The 15,618-nt window shown below is 41.8% G+C and overlaps 1 protein-coding gene across 2 annotated transcripts in view; it reads left to right on the top strand.

The window, feature by feature from the left end:
* ATP8A1 (ATPase phospholipid transporting 8A1) overlaps positions 1-15,618 on the top strand; it is a 243,383-nt gene that overhangs the window by 200,486 nt on the left and 27,279 nt on the right. For both annotated transcript variants that reach the window (XM_055140932.1, XM_055140930.1), the window contains exons 31-33: positions 1,886-1,947; positions 4,015-4,071; positions 4,990-5,097. In XM_055140932.1, the coding sequence (XP_054996907.1) occupies positions 1,886-1,947; positions 4,015-4,071; positions 4,990-5,097 (227 nt within the window). The remainder of the gene's footprint in view (positions 1-1,885; positions 1,948-4,014; positions 4,072-4,989; positions 5,098-15,618) is intronic.

The raw sequence follows: 15,618 nt of genomic DNA, 5'->3' as shown, positions 1-15,618 counted from the left end.
GTTCTCCTGAACCAAACACTAAAGGACTATAAAAGAGCAATGCCAATTTTCTCACTTTTTTTTGGTCTTGGAAAATGATTTCTTCTAAAATCCGTTTGAATTACACATATTGAATATTTGCCTGTTAATTTTAGTTCAATCGTTACATCTTTAATGCTTATTCTTAGTTTTAATGTGCCAGATATGAATAGCTATAAACCACACACGCACAAGCTTCTTGGGATGTTCTCTGATCTTTTAAATGTAAAAGAATTGAGAGTGTACAAAGTAGTAAAGTAAATAATTTGCTTTAACAGTCCAAATGATAAACCTGAAAAATCCGGCAGTTTTTTTGATAAACCAATGGTGACTTAAGAGCTTAATTGGACACAATAGAATTATTTTTAGTAACTTACAAATGATAATGGAACCAGTGAAGCATAGAAGTTAAATACTTTCCATTATTTTGTAGATTTCTGGAAGGATTTGTTCATTTAGTATCATGGAAATTGTCCAATTCATTGCAGACTTTTTTTTGGATAAGTGTATCCAAGCTACCGAGAGTGTCCCGCCTGCACAGCCAGAGCCTGGCAAGCTACCTGTGGCGTATTTGATATGCTAAAAACAGTAACGATAGGTCTTATTCCCCTGACCCTGAAAGAGCCTCCACTCGTTGGGAAAGATGAGTAAGGAGAGAAATAGAGAGGAATAGAGAATCTGAGAGGAATAGAGACCTTACTGGTGCCCGCTCAAGTAAATCGATGAACAACGGGAAGACAGTGACAGTGATACAGTATCCACAGCCTATCCAGAAGACACAGCACATCAGATCCTATATTATTAATCCTGAATTATCCTGCAGAGAAAGGGACCTTCCAAACTTCCTTGTGACCTGACTAATAAGCAGCCCCAGCTGGCAACTTTTAACCACAAGCTATAGAGAGGGAAGGGACACATTCTAGAGCAAGCTACATGCTTGGTACTTTGCATCTAAAAATCTCATTTTATCCACAATATCTCTCCCTGGCCAATAATTTCACTCCATCTATTAAGAATCTGAGTTCCATGAAAGCTGATTAGAAATAACTGCAGTTCGGAACTGATCCAAGTCTGGTCTTTGCGTCCAAAGCTCTCCAGACTCCCTTCTTCTCTTTCTGCCAGTGATACACTCCCTGTCTCATCCCTTAATTTCAGTCTGACTTATTTTGTCATTGCATATTAGACTCTGAATCAATAATGTTGAACATGTGCATAAATTAAATATTATACAAACCACAGATTTTAAATTTGTAATGGTACTTCTCGTGGAATTATGTAGTTACTTTTTATTTGCATTGGATTTCATCTGTAATAGAGTGATTTTCATGGGTTAGCTACCACTCTCCTCATCGAAAGCCACGTTCGTGGTTAGCTATTGCTAGAATAACAAAATATTTCAGTATAACCCTAAATTCAGCCAGACCTTCCAAGAGCCATGTGCCTGGAATCATGCTGGTGCTCCTCATTTCTCTGTGATCAGTTTTTACAAAGCCTCTTAGCCCACTAGATACAGCTTTATTGAGAGAGCATAAGAAGCCACCCTGAAACCGTATTATTAACAAAGTTCTGTATTAGAGTGCAAGTGGCTTCTGTCTCAATGCCCAAAGCATTCAGCTTTGCTTGAATAATTTGATGATTTTGTCATATTTCCTCTTTTTTGTTGTTGAAAACTATTGCTAATTTCTTTTTTACTGGTCACTCATAGAAGAGGCAATTTGTGGAGATTCATTGCAGTGCTTTTCCAGCCACATTTCTAGGTGATGGCGTCACTCCTGGTTCTTTTGTTTAGTCTTCTAATGGGATCTTGCTGGTGGGTTTCTAGACCATCTCATCTCGTTCCTCACACACCTCTCTCCTCTCCCTGTAGGTACAGTGTTTGGAAATGGGAAGACTTCGGATTATCTCCTGTTGGGAAACTTTGTTTACACAGTGAGTACAGTTCACTTGCCTGGTTTGCATATAAAATGAAATCCTTTTATAATGCTCAGCTTATTTTCTGGTATAAATGCTCATGGGCCTGCATTTGAAGGCTGTTTACACTGCTCTTTCAAAACGAAATAAGACAGTTTTGACTGCGAAGGGGTGGTTTTATATTAGGCTCTTAAGTGTTCCTTTGGGTCCACTGACTTTATAGGACATGGGTTGCTTTGGTGTTTTTTTTAATTGCCTGAGTTCTTCCCTTTCTCTTCCTTATCCCTTTTTGCCATTTTTATTTCACTGCCCTTGTTAATATTTTGAATTTTCTTGACTCTGTAGCAAATATTGCTATGCAACTTTGGTGTTTAGCCAACACCCAATCTAGAGTTTCATGATGACTAAAATGGGAGAAGAATCTCCATTTGGGGTGATGTTTAACCCATACGAGGCAGAGAATCCTCTTTGTTGTCACTGTGCCAAATCCCTATGGAGGTACAACAGATGAATACAAGCTCCCTGCCAAGAACCAAAAGAGCATTTTAAAACCACTGGTCCCCTTAAAAGCCAAAGGCACTACTTGAATACTAATGCCTGAGGTCACAACACTGGTATCCTGATAGAAGTTTTCTCCAACCATCAACTCTGAATTCTGAGACCAGTGACCTTTTTTTCCACTCATGGTTCTCTCCCTCTCCATGACCCCAGTGGAGGGACTATTGTGGTCTAATACCCAGTGGCTATTAGTGCAACTAAATTTATTTTTGAAAGCACCCCAGAAATCTATAGCATATATAAATATCAAGTATTTGAAGAACTAAATAATAGGATGTTACCTCCATTAAGTAAAAGAAAGACTGGGGTTTTGGCAAATCCAGGGGCCTCTTCTCTATTAATATAAACCACTGAAGTAGGAAGAAAAAGAAAAAATATGTTTGGAGGCTCATGATGTGAGTCAAAACAGGAGTCAGTGAATGCTCGGTAGAGGCCACTGAGAAATGAATCTGTGTCTTATGGATGTCTCCCAAGGACGTTGCTAATTACCTAAATCTTTCAATTTATGTCAGGCTTTCTCTAACCTTAGAAAATGACACCCAAGAACAGTAGATACAGGGCCAGGAGGATTGCCCCACAGCTGGAAGCCTGCTTCATGAGTGGAGGGGAGAAGCAGATGGAACAGAGAAGGGATCACTAAGAAAATGATGGCTGGAGGAATCAGTCCAGATGGGAGACTCGTGCCAAAAGTAGATAATGGACCAAACATGATGGCCTCTCAGTGTCTGTGTTGCAAGCTATAATGCCCAAGAGTAGAGAGAGTATGGGGAATACTGTCTGCCATGAGGCAGGGGGAGGGTGGGAAAGGGGAGGTATACAAGGGATACTGGTGGTCAGGAATGTGCACTTGTGGAGGGATGGTGTTTTATCATTGTGTGATTGTAACCCAAACGTCACGGTGATTCAGTAAAATTTAAAAAAAAAAGAAAAAGAAAAAGAAAAGAAATATATATAGCACTGTAACACTGTCGTTCTGTTGTTCATCAATTTGCTCGAGCAGGCACCAGTAATGTCTCTATTGTGAGACTTGTTGTTACTGTTTTTGGCATATTGAATATGCCACGGGTAGCTTGGCAGGCTCTGCTATGTGGGCAGGATACTCTCGGTAACTTGCCGGGCAATCAGAGAGGGACAGAGGAATTGAACCCTGGTCGGCCACGTGCAAGGCAAACGCCCAACCAGCTGTGCTATCGCTCCGGTATCTTGAGCTAATTCTTACATTTCTTAAAGTTCTGTTTCTAGCTCTTCACCCTAAATTGTTACTAGATGCCTACCGAGTAAGTCCAACTTGGAGGGACAGTGGCTGGGGGTGAGGAGAGATAGGAAGTGTGGCGGGAGAGGCTGCCGGTAGCAGTTCTTACTGGTTGCAGTGAGTGTTTGGCCACCAACCTTTTGTTTCCGGGTCATAAAAAGCAAGTAGCCAGTAATCTCTACACCCATAGTCTGATTTAGACATGCCAATTCATTATGAACCTCCCCTTCAACCACTGATAAAATATTTTCCCTTCTGTTTCCCTTCTGTTTTAGTTTGTGGTGATAACAGTATGTTTGAAAGCAGGACTGGAGACATCATATTGGACCTGGGTAAGAGTCTTTGTAATCTCAGACCAAACATGTCAATTATTTATGTTCTCACTAAACAGATTAAAACTAATTTTTTCCTTTATTCTAACTTTGTTGTACCCTAGCTCTTAGGTTGTTCCTAACTGTGTACCCTAGTTTCACAGGTAGTTCATTGTGGAGTGTTGGGGGCAGATGGGAGGAAACTGGAGACTATAGAAACATCAATAATGCAGACTTAAATAAATAATGCTTGCTGCAAGATTCCTTATAACCTTTCATATAGTAATGATACTGTAATAGTAAGGGATGAGGCTTTAAAACATGTTGACTAGGAATCTTTTCTTAGTACAGTCTACCACAAGATGGCCATTCAGCAGAAAGTCCACTTGAAAATGATTCTGAATACCAGTAATAGTCACTAAAGAGCTAAACTCTGACCTTTGCAAATATTTAATCAGCATCTTAGAATGCACCATTTTAGATACATGAGTTTGAATTGTGTTCACTTCTGAAACCCAGTAAACAAAAAAAGATGAAAGGTTGTTGCTGAGGAGAAAGATGAACACAAGAAACTTGGATTTGATAGTCATCAGCACATCAAGAATATCCTTAGCTTTCAAAAACCTTTAGTGTAAGCACGCAGAACAAAATTAAAGTACACTTAAGGATAATTGGGAATAGAATGGCTAGGGGTAAGAAGACAGAATCACCAAAGAAGGTAGAGAAGAATCATTTCTCAATGCCGCAAACATTATAACTAATGGTAAGGATTAGCACTTAATGAACAATCCAGTTAACACATATACACACACTTGGACATTCCTGTTGGTATTTTATAGATGTGGTAAAAATTTAATAAGAGAACTTGTAAATGCTGCATTGGTGTTGAGGTACTCAGTCTACCTAAAAGTCTTTAACGCAGACTCCCTTCCTTCACAGTTCAGCCACATTGCGATTTGGGGTAGCATCGCACTCTGGGTGGTGTTTTTTGGAATCTACTCATCTCTGTGGCCTGCTGTTCCAATGGCACCAGATATGTCAGGAGAGGTAACGTGTCCTAAAAACTCTTAAACCTTTAAAAACATTGGTATTCATTAATGAACCTTGATCGTTTGACTTGGATTTATATTAAAATAGTATTTCACAATTGAAAAGCTCTTTCTTAACTTCCTCTATTGCTAAGTGATAAATCTTGGGCGACAACTTTAAAGTTAGACTTTTTTACTTAAATCTGACTTATCCTTTCATAAACAGCCGGGGCAATAAACCATGGTTGTCAGGAACTTGAATCATGTTAAGAATAACCATAGAGAAGATGCCATTTTAAAATGAGACCGTAAATCCACAAATACAGTGTGGGTTGGGGAGCTGATGTGCTTCTGTCTTGGGGACAGTCAGTCATTTCTTCTGTTATCTCCCAGTACAAAGCAAAGTCTACTGTTGTGAGATTAAATGCGCTTTCAGAGTTGTCTTCATGATAGCAGTTTAATGTTCCATTTGAAGGAGTTAAGGCATCTGACATTTCTGCCTTATCATATCCTTCTTTTCTTTTTTTTTTCAGTTCTCTTTTTCCGTTTCTCCTTACACTGGTAGGAACTGAATTATTAGGTGTTCATGGGGGAGTATCACAAGATCTCCTTTCCTTCAGAAGAGATTCCAGCAGTAGGAGGGTTTATGATTCCAATTGCAGGAAATTTGACATAAAATGTATAAAGGAAAATGTGGAAAACATTTCAGGATTTCCTGTGACCTCACAGTAACTTGCAAATCACGGTAATGTGAGCTGCCTGACAGTACATCGTCCCAACAGTCACAGGAAACCTTTCTAGGGGTTTCCATGTAGTTTTTTCCCCTAAGTCCTGCCTGAGTACCATTCACTTTTGACAGTCTGGTTTTTAGATCATTTTCATGAAATTCTATCCGACAGCATCCTGCTTTTTATAAATTAGCAGAATGCAGGCACATTTAAAAAATTTTGTGGTAAAATTTATTAGAGAGCTGCATTATATACTGTTACAACGAAACCAGATGCATCAAGGAGCATGTACTTCCTTTCATCAAACCTGAAGGTTTCTTTGGAAACATGTATTGTGAATTCTAGAAGATTCTCTGCATGTATGCCGAGGGATGAGGCGAGCTCTGGGTGCCATCTCTCCTTACCTTCATTGCCAAGTCCTTTTCTCCTGAAGCCAAGACATCAGAACTGTGCATGTCCGGTGATTCCTGTTGAGAGATGCAATCCTGTGCTTCGTGTTCTTTTGCTGTGCTCTGTCTTGGACCTGCTGTTCCTCAGGGCCATTTCCAATTGCTTAGCCTTTTCATTCTACCTCACTTTTATTTCATTGTCATGTTTCTGTGTCCAGAATGAATGACACAAAATTAAGTTGAGGTCCAGATAGTTTAAGCAACTCCAGCCAAGAGTTTTGATGACAAGAACCGAGTTGTTGACCACCTACTTCTAGGGCAGTGTGAAAGCTGACTGGCTTTTTGCCAGTCAAATATAACTTTACCGTTGCCTATAGAGTTCCCAGTATTACCCACATGCAAAAGTTAATATCTCTAGAGATTTACAGTGCTGCTGTGTTTAATTCAAAGTGAAAGGAATGTCAGTTCTCCATCACATTTCTGTCCACTTTATATACAGTAGGAAGTGCTAACAGGGGTTCTTTTTCTTATTGCTTTATGACTACTGATACTTGAAATATGTGCCACTGAAGAATGTGAAAATGAACTTATTAAACTATGGACCTAACTGGCTTGTCAAAATATAAATATGTTTATTCAAAGAAAAAAATAATTTTGAAATTTTATATAGTACACTGTTGCTACTCCAGTGCTAGTACTCTAGAAGCATTTTGATATGTGTGTGTTTACGAACATTCTTCACAACAACTGTGAAAGTAAGAAAATAAATTTTGCCACTCAGATCCTCAAAGATAGATTGTGAAGGGCCAGAGAGATAGCGAATGAGCTGGAATGTATACCCTGCTCATAGGAGGCCTGGGTTCCATCTCTAGCACCACGTGATTCCCTAGCACCAACAGGAGTGACCCTGAGCACAGAACCAGGAGTGTCCCCATAGCACCACGAGGCGTGACCCAAATGATGATGGTGATGATGATGATGATGATAACAATAATAATAGCTCACCTACATTTGCTGTTTCTTGGTCACTAAGCTAGTAAATCCCAAAAGCTATTTTGGTAATACTCACTTTTTGGACATTTTTATTATTGGTAGAGTCATTAGTTATTTAATATTATCGTTAATTTCAGAAAGAAATATGTATCCTCATGTTTTTATATAATATATATACATATATATGTGTGGGTTAAACTACACATGGCTGTTCTCAGGACTTAGTTCTGGCTCTGTGCTCAGGGATCACTCCTACTGGTTTTCAGGGGACCAGATGAGGTGCCACGGATCAAATCTGACAGCCACATGTAAGGCACGCACCTTACTCACTGCACTATCTCTCCAGCCCAAGTTATATATTTTTTAAATATTGCACTGCAATTTAGAGTATAGCCAAATATCTACACATATATTAATAAAAAATAGTATTCGATATGCCAAAAACAGTAACAAGTCTCACAATGGAGATGTTACTGGTGCCTGCTCGAGCAAATTGATGAACAACGGGACAACAGTGTTACAGTAATTTGTATGCCAATATTTATGTCTATCTATCTCTATACATGCACAAAATTGGTCAACTAATTTTGTATATCTAGGTACAGACAAAATGCATTTATCTGTTACTTTTCATAGCTGTATTTCATTGGAAGTTGTCATTTGTTACATCCGCATTCTATAGAATTGTATATAATATAATTGACATAATTATGCAAGAAAATGTTCTTATATATTGTATATGTTATAGTAATGTAAATTACTATAAATTTAAGTTTAGGATAAGTATAAGTTTTAATGTCTCTAGGATAAATATAAGTTTTAATGTCTCTTGATGACATGTTTTGTGCAATGAAAAGAAAATTGCCTGGGGCAGCTCACAGCATACACCTGGTCCATAGGATTCCTGCTATGATGTGTAACTAATTCTCTGTCACCACTGACAGGGCCATAAGTGTCCAAAGACAATACCTCACTAGGATGATATTCCTAGCCTGTGTTGATTGACGTCAGTGCCAACTTCAAAAACTAAAAAACTAAATATGTATGCTTTGACCAAGTAAAACCTTAGCAAAGACCCCAGGCTGGTGCAGCATTCCTAGAGCTGATGAGATAATTGCAAATGGCGACCCTGTTCACCCCTGCCCTGACTCAGATGCTGTTTTGCAGGGTGAGGTACTACATGGGTTTAAAGGGTCATTGATATGAAAAAAGGCTACCTATAAAATGGCAGCCAACATTTGAAATGAATGATTGCCAGTCATAGAGAATATAGATGGAATGCTTGATTTCCAAATATCTAAGCAGTTTGTTTTGATGAGGAACCAGGAGTGTGTCTCGGTGGTAAAACATGTGCCTTGCCAGTGTCAAGCCCTGGATCCATAACTCAGCACCCACCAAATAAACTGTATTTGCTTAGTAGATTTAACCACTGTTTAAGATTCTTCCATGTGCCAGGCACTGTTCTAGACACGGCCGATTCATACATAAATGAGAAACAAAATTCCATTTCCTTCTCTGATCATTTTTCTAGTGGCAGGAAAGATTCACGGAGCCAGGCAATTAGGTGAAGTATACAGATGGGTATATGCTCTAGAGAGAAAAGACGGTAGGCAGGGAGACTGGAGCCGAGCTTTCAGTTGAGTTTCCCGTAGACTCTTGGGGCTTTTACTCATGTCAAGCCATTGCAGGAGCTTGAAAGAAAGGTTCATTGCCTGACCTGTGTTTTCACAGCAGAATCCTGGCGGCTGTGATGAACCATTTAGGAGGTTGATGAAATAACCCAGATGAGAGAGATTGGTGGTGTGGGCCAGAAGGTGGTGGTGGAAGAAAGAGTCAGCTTTTGATTCCAGTCTGAAGGCAGAGCACATAGCATTTATTTACCTCTTTGGTAGAGGAAGGGAGGAAGAAGTACAGCACACCTGACTGTGTGGCACTGAACTTCATCCCGTTGTGCTTCTCCCCAACTCAGTTCTTTTTCCACATCTTGTTCATATAGACCTTTTACAAATGAGGAGACAGAGAAATGAAGTACCTACCGTGAAGTATCTATCTCATGGGACATCCCCAAATTCAATAGGCCAGAGAGAAAATTTTGACTGAGATGTTCCCTTAGCCTTACTCTGTGCTGTCTCTGATGGAAGTTTCTGCCAGGTTTGAAATCTGGAAAGTAGAAGTCTGAACATTCAGTAGCTCCTGTAGGTCTTGGAGGATTTGTGTCGGCCAGGAAACCTGTCTCCTGACAATTCAGTCTCACCTTTCTTCTCTGTAGCTGGTGGCCCTGCTCTTCTGGAATCGGTCCCCCACCTGAGCCATAGTCACTGTCACGGAATGCATGAACCGCTTCTTGAGGCTCCATCACTTCCTCCTTCCTTTACTCATTCCCTCCTGCAGAACACCAGCACTCCTAGGGTAGCTCTCAGCAGACTAATCAGCCACACATTGACATAAGCACATACCACCAGTGGTACACACTCAGATGTAACTTAATTAACACAAATTACAGTCCAGGAGTCAATGTGTTAAATCTGGAAAAAATGATAAACAATGTGAGCAAGGGTAGTGACTTAGAGGCACATTTCACCTCATAGCAGATCATCTTTGTAACACCTAGAGAAGTTCACCAGGTAGATTCCAGCTGTGGTACCAAATGCTGGTGCCATCCATTCCCTTTTTCTTGGCAATTCAGTGGTTAGCCACAGGAGAGATGAGAGCAGGACCCCATGTGTCCACACCTCCGTGGTCTGTCTATACCTGCCTTGCCCTTCCACACCTCTGTGGTTGCCTTCTGATGAAAGGGACTCAGGTTCTCATTGCACATCCTCCCTGTTCTCAGCATGGAACATCTTCAGTGTTGAAAGAGCACCAACTTCTGTGCTCCAGTTAACGGGATCTCAAGGTGCAAATTATTCACAAATTTGGCACCTTGCAGGTACAGGTCTCATGTTGCTATATTCAGCTGGATGCGTATTCACACATTGAGGAGGGTCTGTTGTCATTTTCAATTTATATTCTGGGTTATCAGTGCAACACCATCTGAAACAGGTGACACAGGTTGAAGGAGAATCCTTGCTTGCTAAGAGGTGGGGGACATTGGGCATAGGAGTAACAATATTGAGTGTCTAATAAATTATTATTAGACATAAGTTATTAAAGTCATATTTTTTTTGCTTTTTTGGGTCACACCTGGCGGTGCACTGGGGTTACTCCTGGCTCTGCACTCAGGAGTTACTCCTGGCGCTGCTCAGGGGACCATATGGGATGCTGGGAATCGAACCCGGTTGGCCACAAGCAAGACAAATGCTCTACTCACTGTGCTATCGCTCCAGCCCCTAAAGTCATAATTATTACTTTTGAAGTATACTAACAGACACTGTGTTTGTACTCAGGCATTTCTAGCCTTCTGAATCTGTTTCATAGACTTTGTGTTAAGCAGAGCAGTAGCAATGACCAGTGAATCATCCCAGTTCAGTCTTTTTTAATTCTGGATGTTTCTTCAGTAACCTAAATAACTTCACTCTTAGTTACTCGCTCCTTCTATTCACTGTCTTCCCAATATTCTTCTCTTCCTAATGGGAACCATTTCTTCTTGCTGTCATATTCCTGCCATTCCACTGATTTCCCTAATTTCTCTGTTTGAGGGGAGGGGTGAAGAGGAAGGGGCCACCCCAGCTGTGCTCAGAGCTTACTTCTGGCTCTGCATTCAGGGATCACCCCTGGCAGTGATCAAAGTACCATAAGGTGTGCTCAGGGATTGAACCCAGGGTGGCTATATGCAAGGCAAACTCTCTACTTGCTGAATTTTGCTCCAGCCCTGGGTTTTGTTTGTTTTCTTTTGTTGTTTTTTGGAAGGGGAGTATTTCACTGCTTTTTAAAATACCTGGGACCCTGATGCCCTAAATACTTTATCTAAATTAACCAGATATAAAAAGTAACTATATCTGAAAAAAATTAAAATGTTCTGATATTTAATTCCCCTTTTCAGTATCCACTTAGCTCTCTGGACCCCATTTATAGAATTCTCCATCTCATTTTCTACCCTAAGTCTCTCACTTCTTTTTGGCAGCAATGTTTGCAGAAATCATACTTATCTGGCTTTTTAAAAACAGAAAATGGAGCCATACAGGTAGTACAGGAGTTAAGACACTTGCCTTGCCCATAACCAACCCTGGTACAATCCCGAGCATCGCCTATGGTCCCATGTATACCACCAAGAGTGATCCATGAGTTGAGAGCCAGAAGTACACTGGGTGTACATAAACCCTACATAAACAAACAAACAAAATAAAATGCATGGGATGGGGAACCAAGTCATCCTATACCACCGTAAAGGGGAGAGTTCCTCCCCTGGTGTTAGGAGGGCCTCATTCACTGAGGGACAGTGACTATTCTAGTGCTTTCCCTGCCCAGTCATTTGACACTATGAGCTCTGGACAGCACCCCATAGGGCAGTTCCCATGAAACATTTCACAGTGTGGCAGGGCAACTTTCTCAAGTGACACAGATTACCATTATAAGAGCTTCAGCTGAGACCAAGCCCAATTCTACCTCCTGAGACACCCAGCAGACACATCTGTTTCTGTAGTTATTTTTTTTCTCTCATCCTTTTATTTCTCTCGACAAAGGCTTTTTTTACACAACCTGAACAACTTTACATAGACGAAGGGGTCTCTAGACTCTGATTCCCTGGCATAGTGCATGCCATGTGTAAGGCTCTGGGTTTGACCCCCCACACACACTGGGTCCGACTGAGGGGAGCAGTGAGGGTGTAAAGTGACTGCCAAGAACCCAAACCCTTTCTCTTTTCTGATGGATTAAGTAATCAAATGGTTATCTGCACATCACAGTTCTGTCTTCACTGTGCCTATCTCCCTGATCAGGAGGGGTTTTTCCACCTCATCAAATGGTTTCTTTCCCCCACCTTCCTTCATCATTTGGATTGACCACAAATCCATGCAGCAGCGTCTCGGAGTGCCAGCATGCTCCCGGCAGCACTTCCCGCCAGAGCAGTTGCTGGCTCTCAGTTGGTGGCCAGAGGCCTTCCACTGGGTCAGGATTCCTTCTTCTAGTTATGCACTTTATTCCCACTCCCATCATTCTACATCTCTGCCCACAGGATGATCCAGACGATAATGACGATGACCAAGTATCCCAGTACCCCCAAGTTGCCATTAAAAAAATAGCATTACGATATGGGGGTCTCGGGAGTGCATTCTGCAAAGTACCCCAATGAGAAATCCTAGAGGAAAGGAAAAGAAAAAGAGCAAAGCAATGTGACCAACTCAGCTGAGACTTAAAATATGCTGCTGTCTTCCTCTGCTCTCCCAAGTATGGTTGTGATTTAAGAGGAAGAGAGATTTTTTTTTCAGACCTGACTTGTATTTTTTCACACCAGCACAACGATTTATGGGCCAAGGCAGCCCCTGGGGAGAAGTGCTCTGTTATATCAACATATGCCGGCTGACTTTTCCAATGGGACGGTGTTAGTGTGTGTTGTTTTAATGTTTAGAAGAAAGCATTGTAGTCATCCTGATAATTAGTACGATTGATTAAAAAAATTGTTACCAAGCTCCAGCACGGTCACTTCACATCGGGACTCATACCAAAAGCCGAGTCCCGAACCAGCTTTTAACATCCGTTGTGGCATTGCAGACACAAACCATAAAGTCCCCCCAAGCACCATCTGGTTCTGTTCTCCCTGGCTTCAGGGATCTATAAAACTACTGACGGAAATTGAAGTGAAGGAACGAGCATGTGTTTTACAGAATTTCAGATCTCTTGATTGAGGTTTGTAAAGTCACTCTGAGAAAAACAGTAAAAATCTTGGCAGGACCCTCCCTTTGGTGTCACCCTCTAATTACTAAGAAAGGCATTAATAAACTGCATTAGTGATATGATTTTCTCCTCTGATTGTCCCGTTGCCCATTTTACTAACCTAATAAATTACTCGACTTCTGCAGAATGCCCCAGTTAAAGGAGCCCGTAGTCATCTCTCAGCCTTTAACAGCACCCCTTACCCCCCCACCTCCCCCCCCCCCAGGGAACACATTCTGGGCTGTCAGACCAGCCCTGGAGGGAGTGGGACAAGGTTAGCCTACCCTGGGGTTTCCTCTCAGATTACTAGTTACTCAGGAATCTGGAGAGAACAGCACTCCCCCCCACCCCAAACTCTGTCAGATGTTCTTCAATGAGGTTCCATCAGTACTGACCCCATCCAGTAGGACAAGCCTTTGGTTACAACCTCTGAATCTGACAGACCTTCAGTCCTGCAGGCTGCTGGCAGCTTTGCCTCATCCAAGCCTGTGTGTCAAGAGAAGTCAATAGAGAAACATGGAGAATAAAGAGATACGGTGCTGAAAGAGAGAGTTGCTCCTTTGAGTCCTTCTCAGACTCAGTTGCTTTGTGACAGGGCTGGTGTCTTTCCTACAATCCAGAGCAAAGGTCTATGGCTTGTCTGCTGTAGATCAGGCACTGGAGGAGGCAGAGATGAGCAGAATTGCTTTTTCACTTGTGATTGATCGCTTCTCTGAGAGCTTATGACTAATGATGGACGTTGGTGTCATAAACGTGAGTGATGCTGTGGTCTACCCAAGAGGCAATGGCAAGCCAGGCATGGGAAGCTTTCTCAGTCCACTGGAGTTTGGGTTGTTCTCTAGAACTAGTGCGCTTATTCCATAAGTCAAGGCTGAGTGTTTTGTCAGAGAGGTGCTGTGTGGGGAAAGGAGTTGATGGAGAGGAAACCTATTACACTCAAGAGGGAGGGAGCAAGGAGTGGGAGGTCGAAGCCATCCCAGATCAGCTCATAGGTGATTAAATAATGCAAGATGAATGAAAGAAAAAAGAGGTGGTGGTATTAGAGTGACCCTCACGTGTGCTCCAGAAAGGTCTCTTGGAGGAGCTGACGCTGAAACTCGTCTAATGCAAGAAGAGCTGTTGTGGCAAGAGTTTCTCCAGGCTAGAGGAGAGAGGTGCCCATGCACTGAGGCAAGTAGGAACTGGCAGGCTCAGAGAATAAAAGGCCAATGTGGCTGCAGTGCAGTAGAAAAGGTCCTGGGAAAAAGAGGAAGCTGGACTCGGTGAGATGGGCAGAGAACGCGTCACCCATTCAAGCTCAGCATTCTAGCTCATAGGTACAGCTTGTTCTTGCATTGCATGTCAGGGATTCTACTGGATATGCTTATAAAAGATCTCTGAATGTCACTGTGACTTCTTCTTCAATCAAGTTCGTAGATGAACACAATGCCTGCATTCCACTGTGGTTGGAGAGCATCAGGGAATGCCTATTGCTTTGCGCCCTTTTATACACCATCCAAAGCCAGTCACTCTGTGTTCATGTTTTTGTTCATGTCTTTTCTCCTTTTTTTAAAATCTAAGGGGGGTGGGGGAGGGCAGGGAACATGTGTGTGTGTGGGTTAAGAGACCACATCCATTGTTGCTTAGGAGCTATTCAAGGCCCTTTGATTGTGGGGGTGGGGGTAGAGATCACTCTCAGTAGTGCTCAGGGAACTGTGTGATGCCAGGGAGCAAACATGGGCCTCCTACATGCCAAGCATGTGTCCCAACTTGAGCTATCTCTCGCCACGGTGGCTTGTATCTTAATGTTAAAGAATAAGAGTAACTGGGGCCAAGGATGTACCTCACATACATGAATCCCTGAGTTCCATCCCTGGCACCAATTAAAGAAAAGGATTAAAACTAAAGCAGACAAAAATAACTATAAATATAGATTAAACAAATTAGAGACTTACTTCTCTCTCATGAGGAACAAGTTCCGTGTAGGCAGGTAAGGACTGCTCTGACAACTTCACACTTTCAGGACCAAACTGTCCACCTTAGTATCTTCCTCATGGTCCAAAATAGATGCTTAAGTTCTAGCCATTATGCAGACATCCCAGCCAACAAAAAAGGGAAAAATGTTTTCTGTTTTCTCTTTGAAGCTGTTTCCTAGACACTACCTCCCCCCCTTCTCTCTTTCTCCCCCCTTCCCGCCCTCACCACCACCCCCACCACTGCCCAGGGGGGTGAGGACAGTGCTTCCCTGCAGTGCTCAAGGAACTATATGGTACTGGAAATTGAACTCAAGGCTCCCACTTGCAAAGCACCTGCTCCAGCCTCTTAGATCATCTCCCTAGCTCCAACCCCACCACATTTTCTCACAGATCTCCTTGGCCCAAAATTAAACATGCAACTTCTCCAAGCTGCAACAAGAGAGCCATAGGAGTGTAGACTCTGAACTGGTGTTCAGCCAAGAATAAGTTCTGCATCTGAAAAGAGGGAAGAGCAGAGATTTAGGGAAGGGGGATAGAAATTAGAAATCTTTACCATAAAATTCAGCGATATAGCCTATCCGAATTTTGTACACCTTAAACTTATATGTCAATTATGACTCAATAAAGCTGGGAAATAAATTTTAAGTGGTTTAGGGCCATATCC

The sequence above is a fragment of the Sorex araneus genome, chromosome 5, assembly GCF_027595985.1.
Source record: "Sorex araneus isolate mSorAra2 chromosome 5, mSorAra2.pri, whole genome shotgun sequence".
In the NCBI taxonomy this organism is placed as follows: domain Eukaryota; kingdom Metazoa; phylum Chordata; class Mammalia; order Eulipotyphla; family Soricidae; genus Sorex; species Sorex araneus.
The sequence above is the reverse complement of the archived record's forward strand: the minus strand, read 5'-3'. Positions and strand labels throughout refer to the sequence as shown.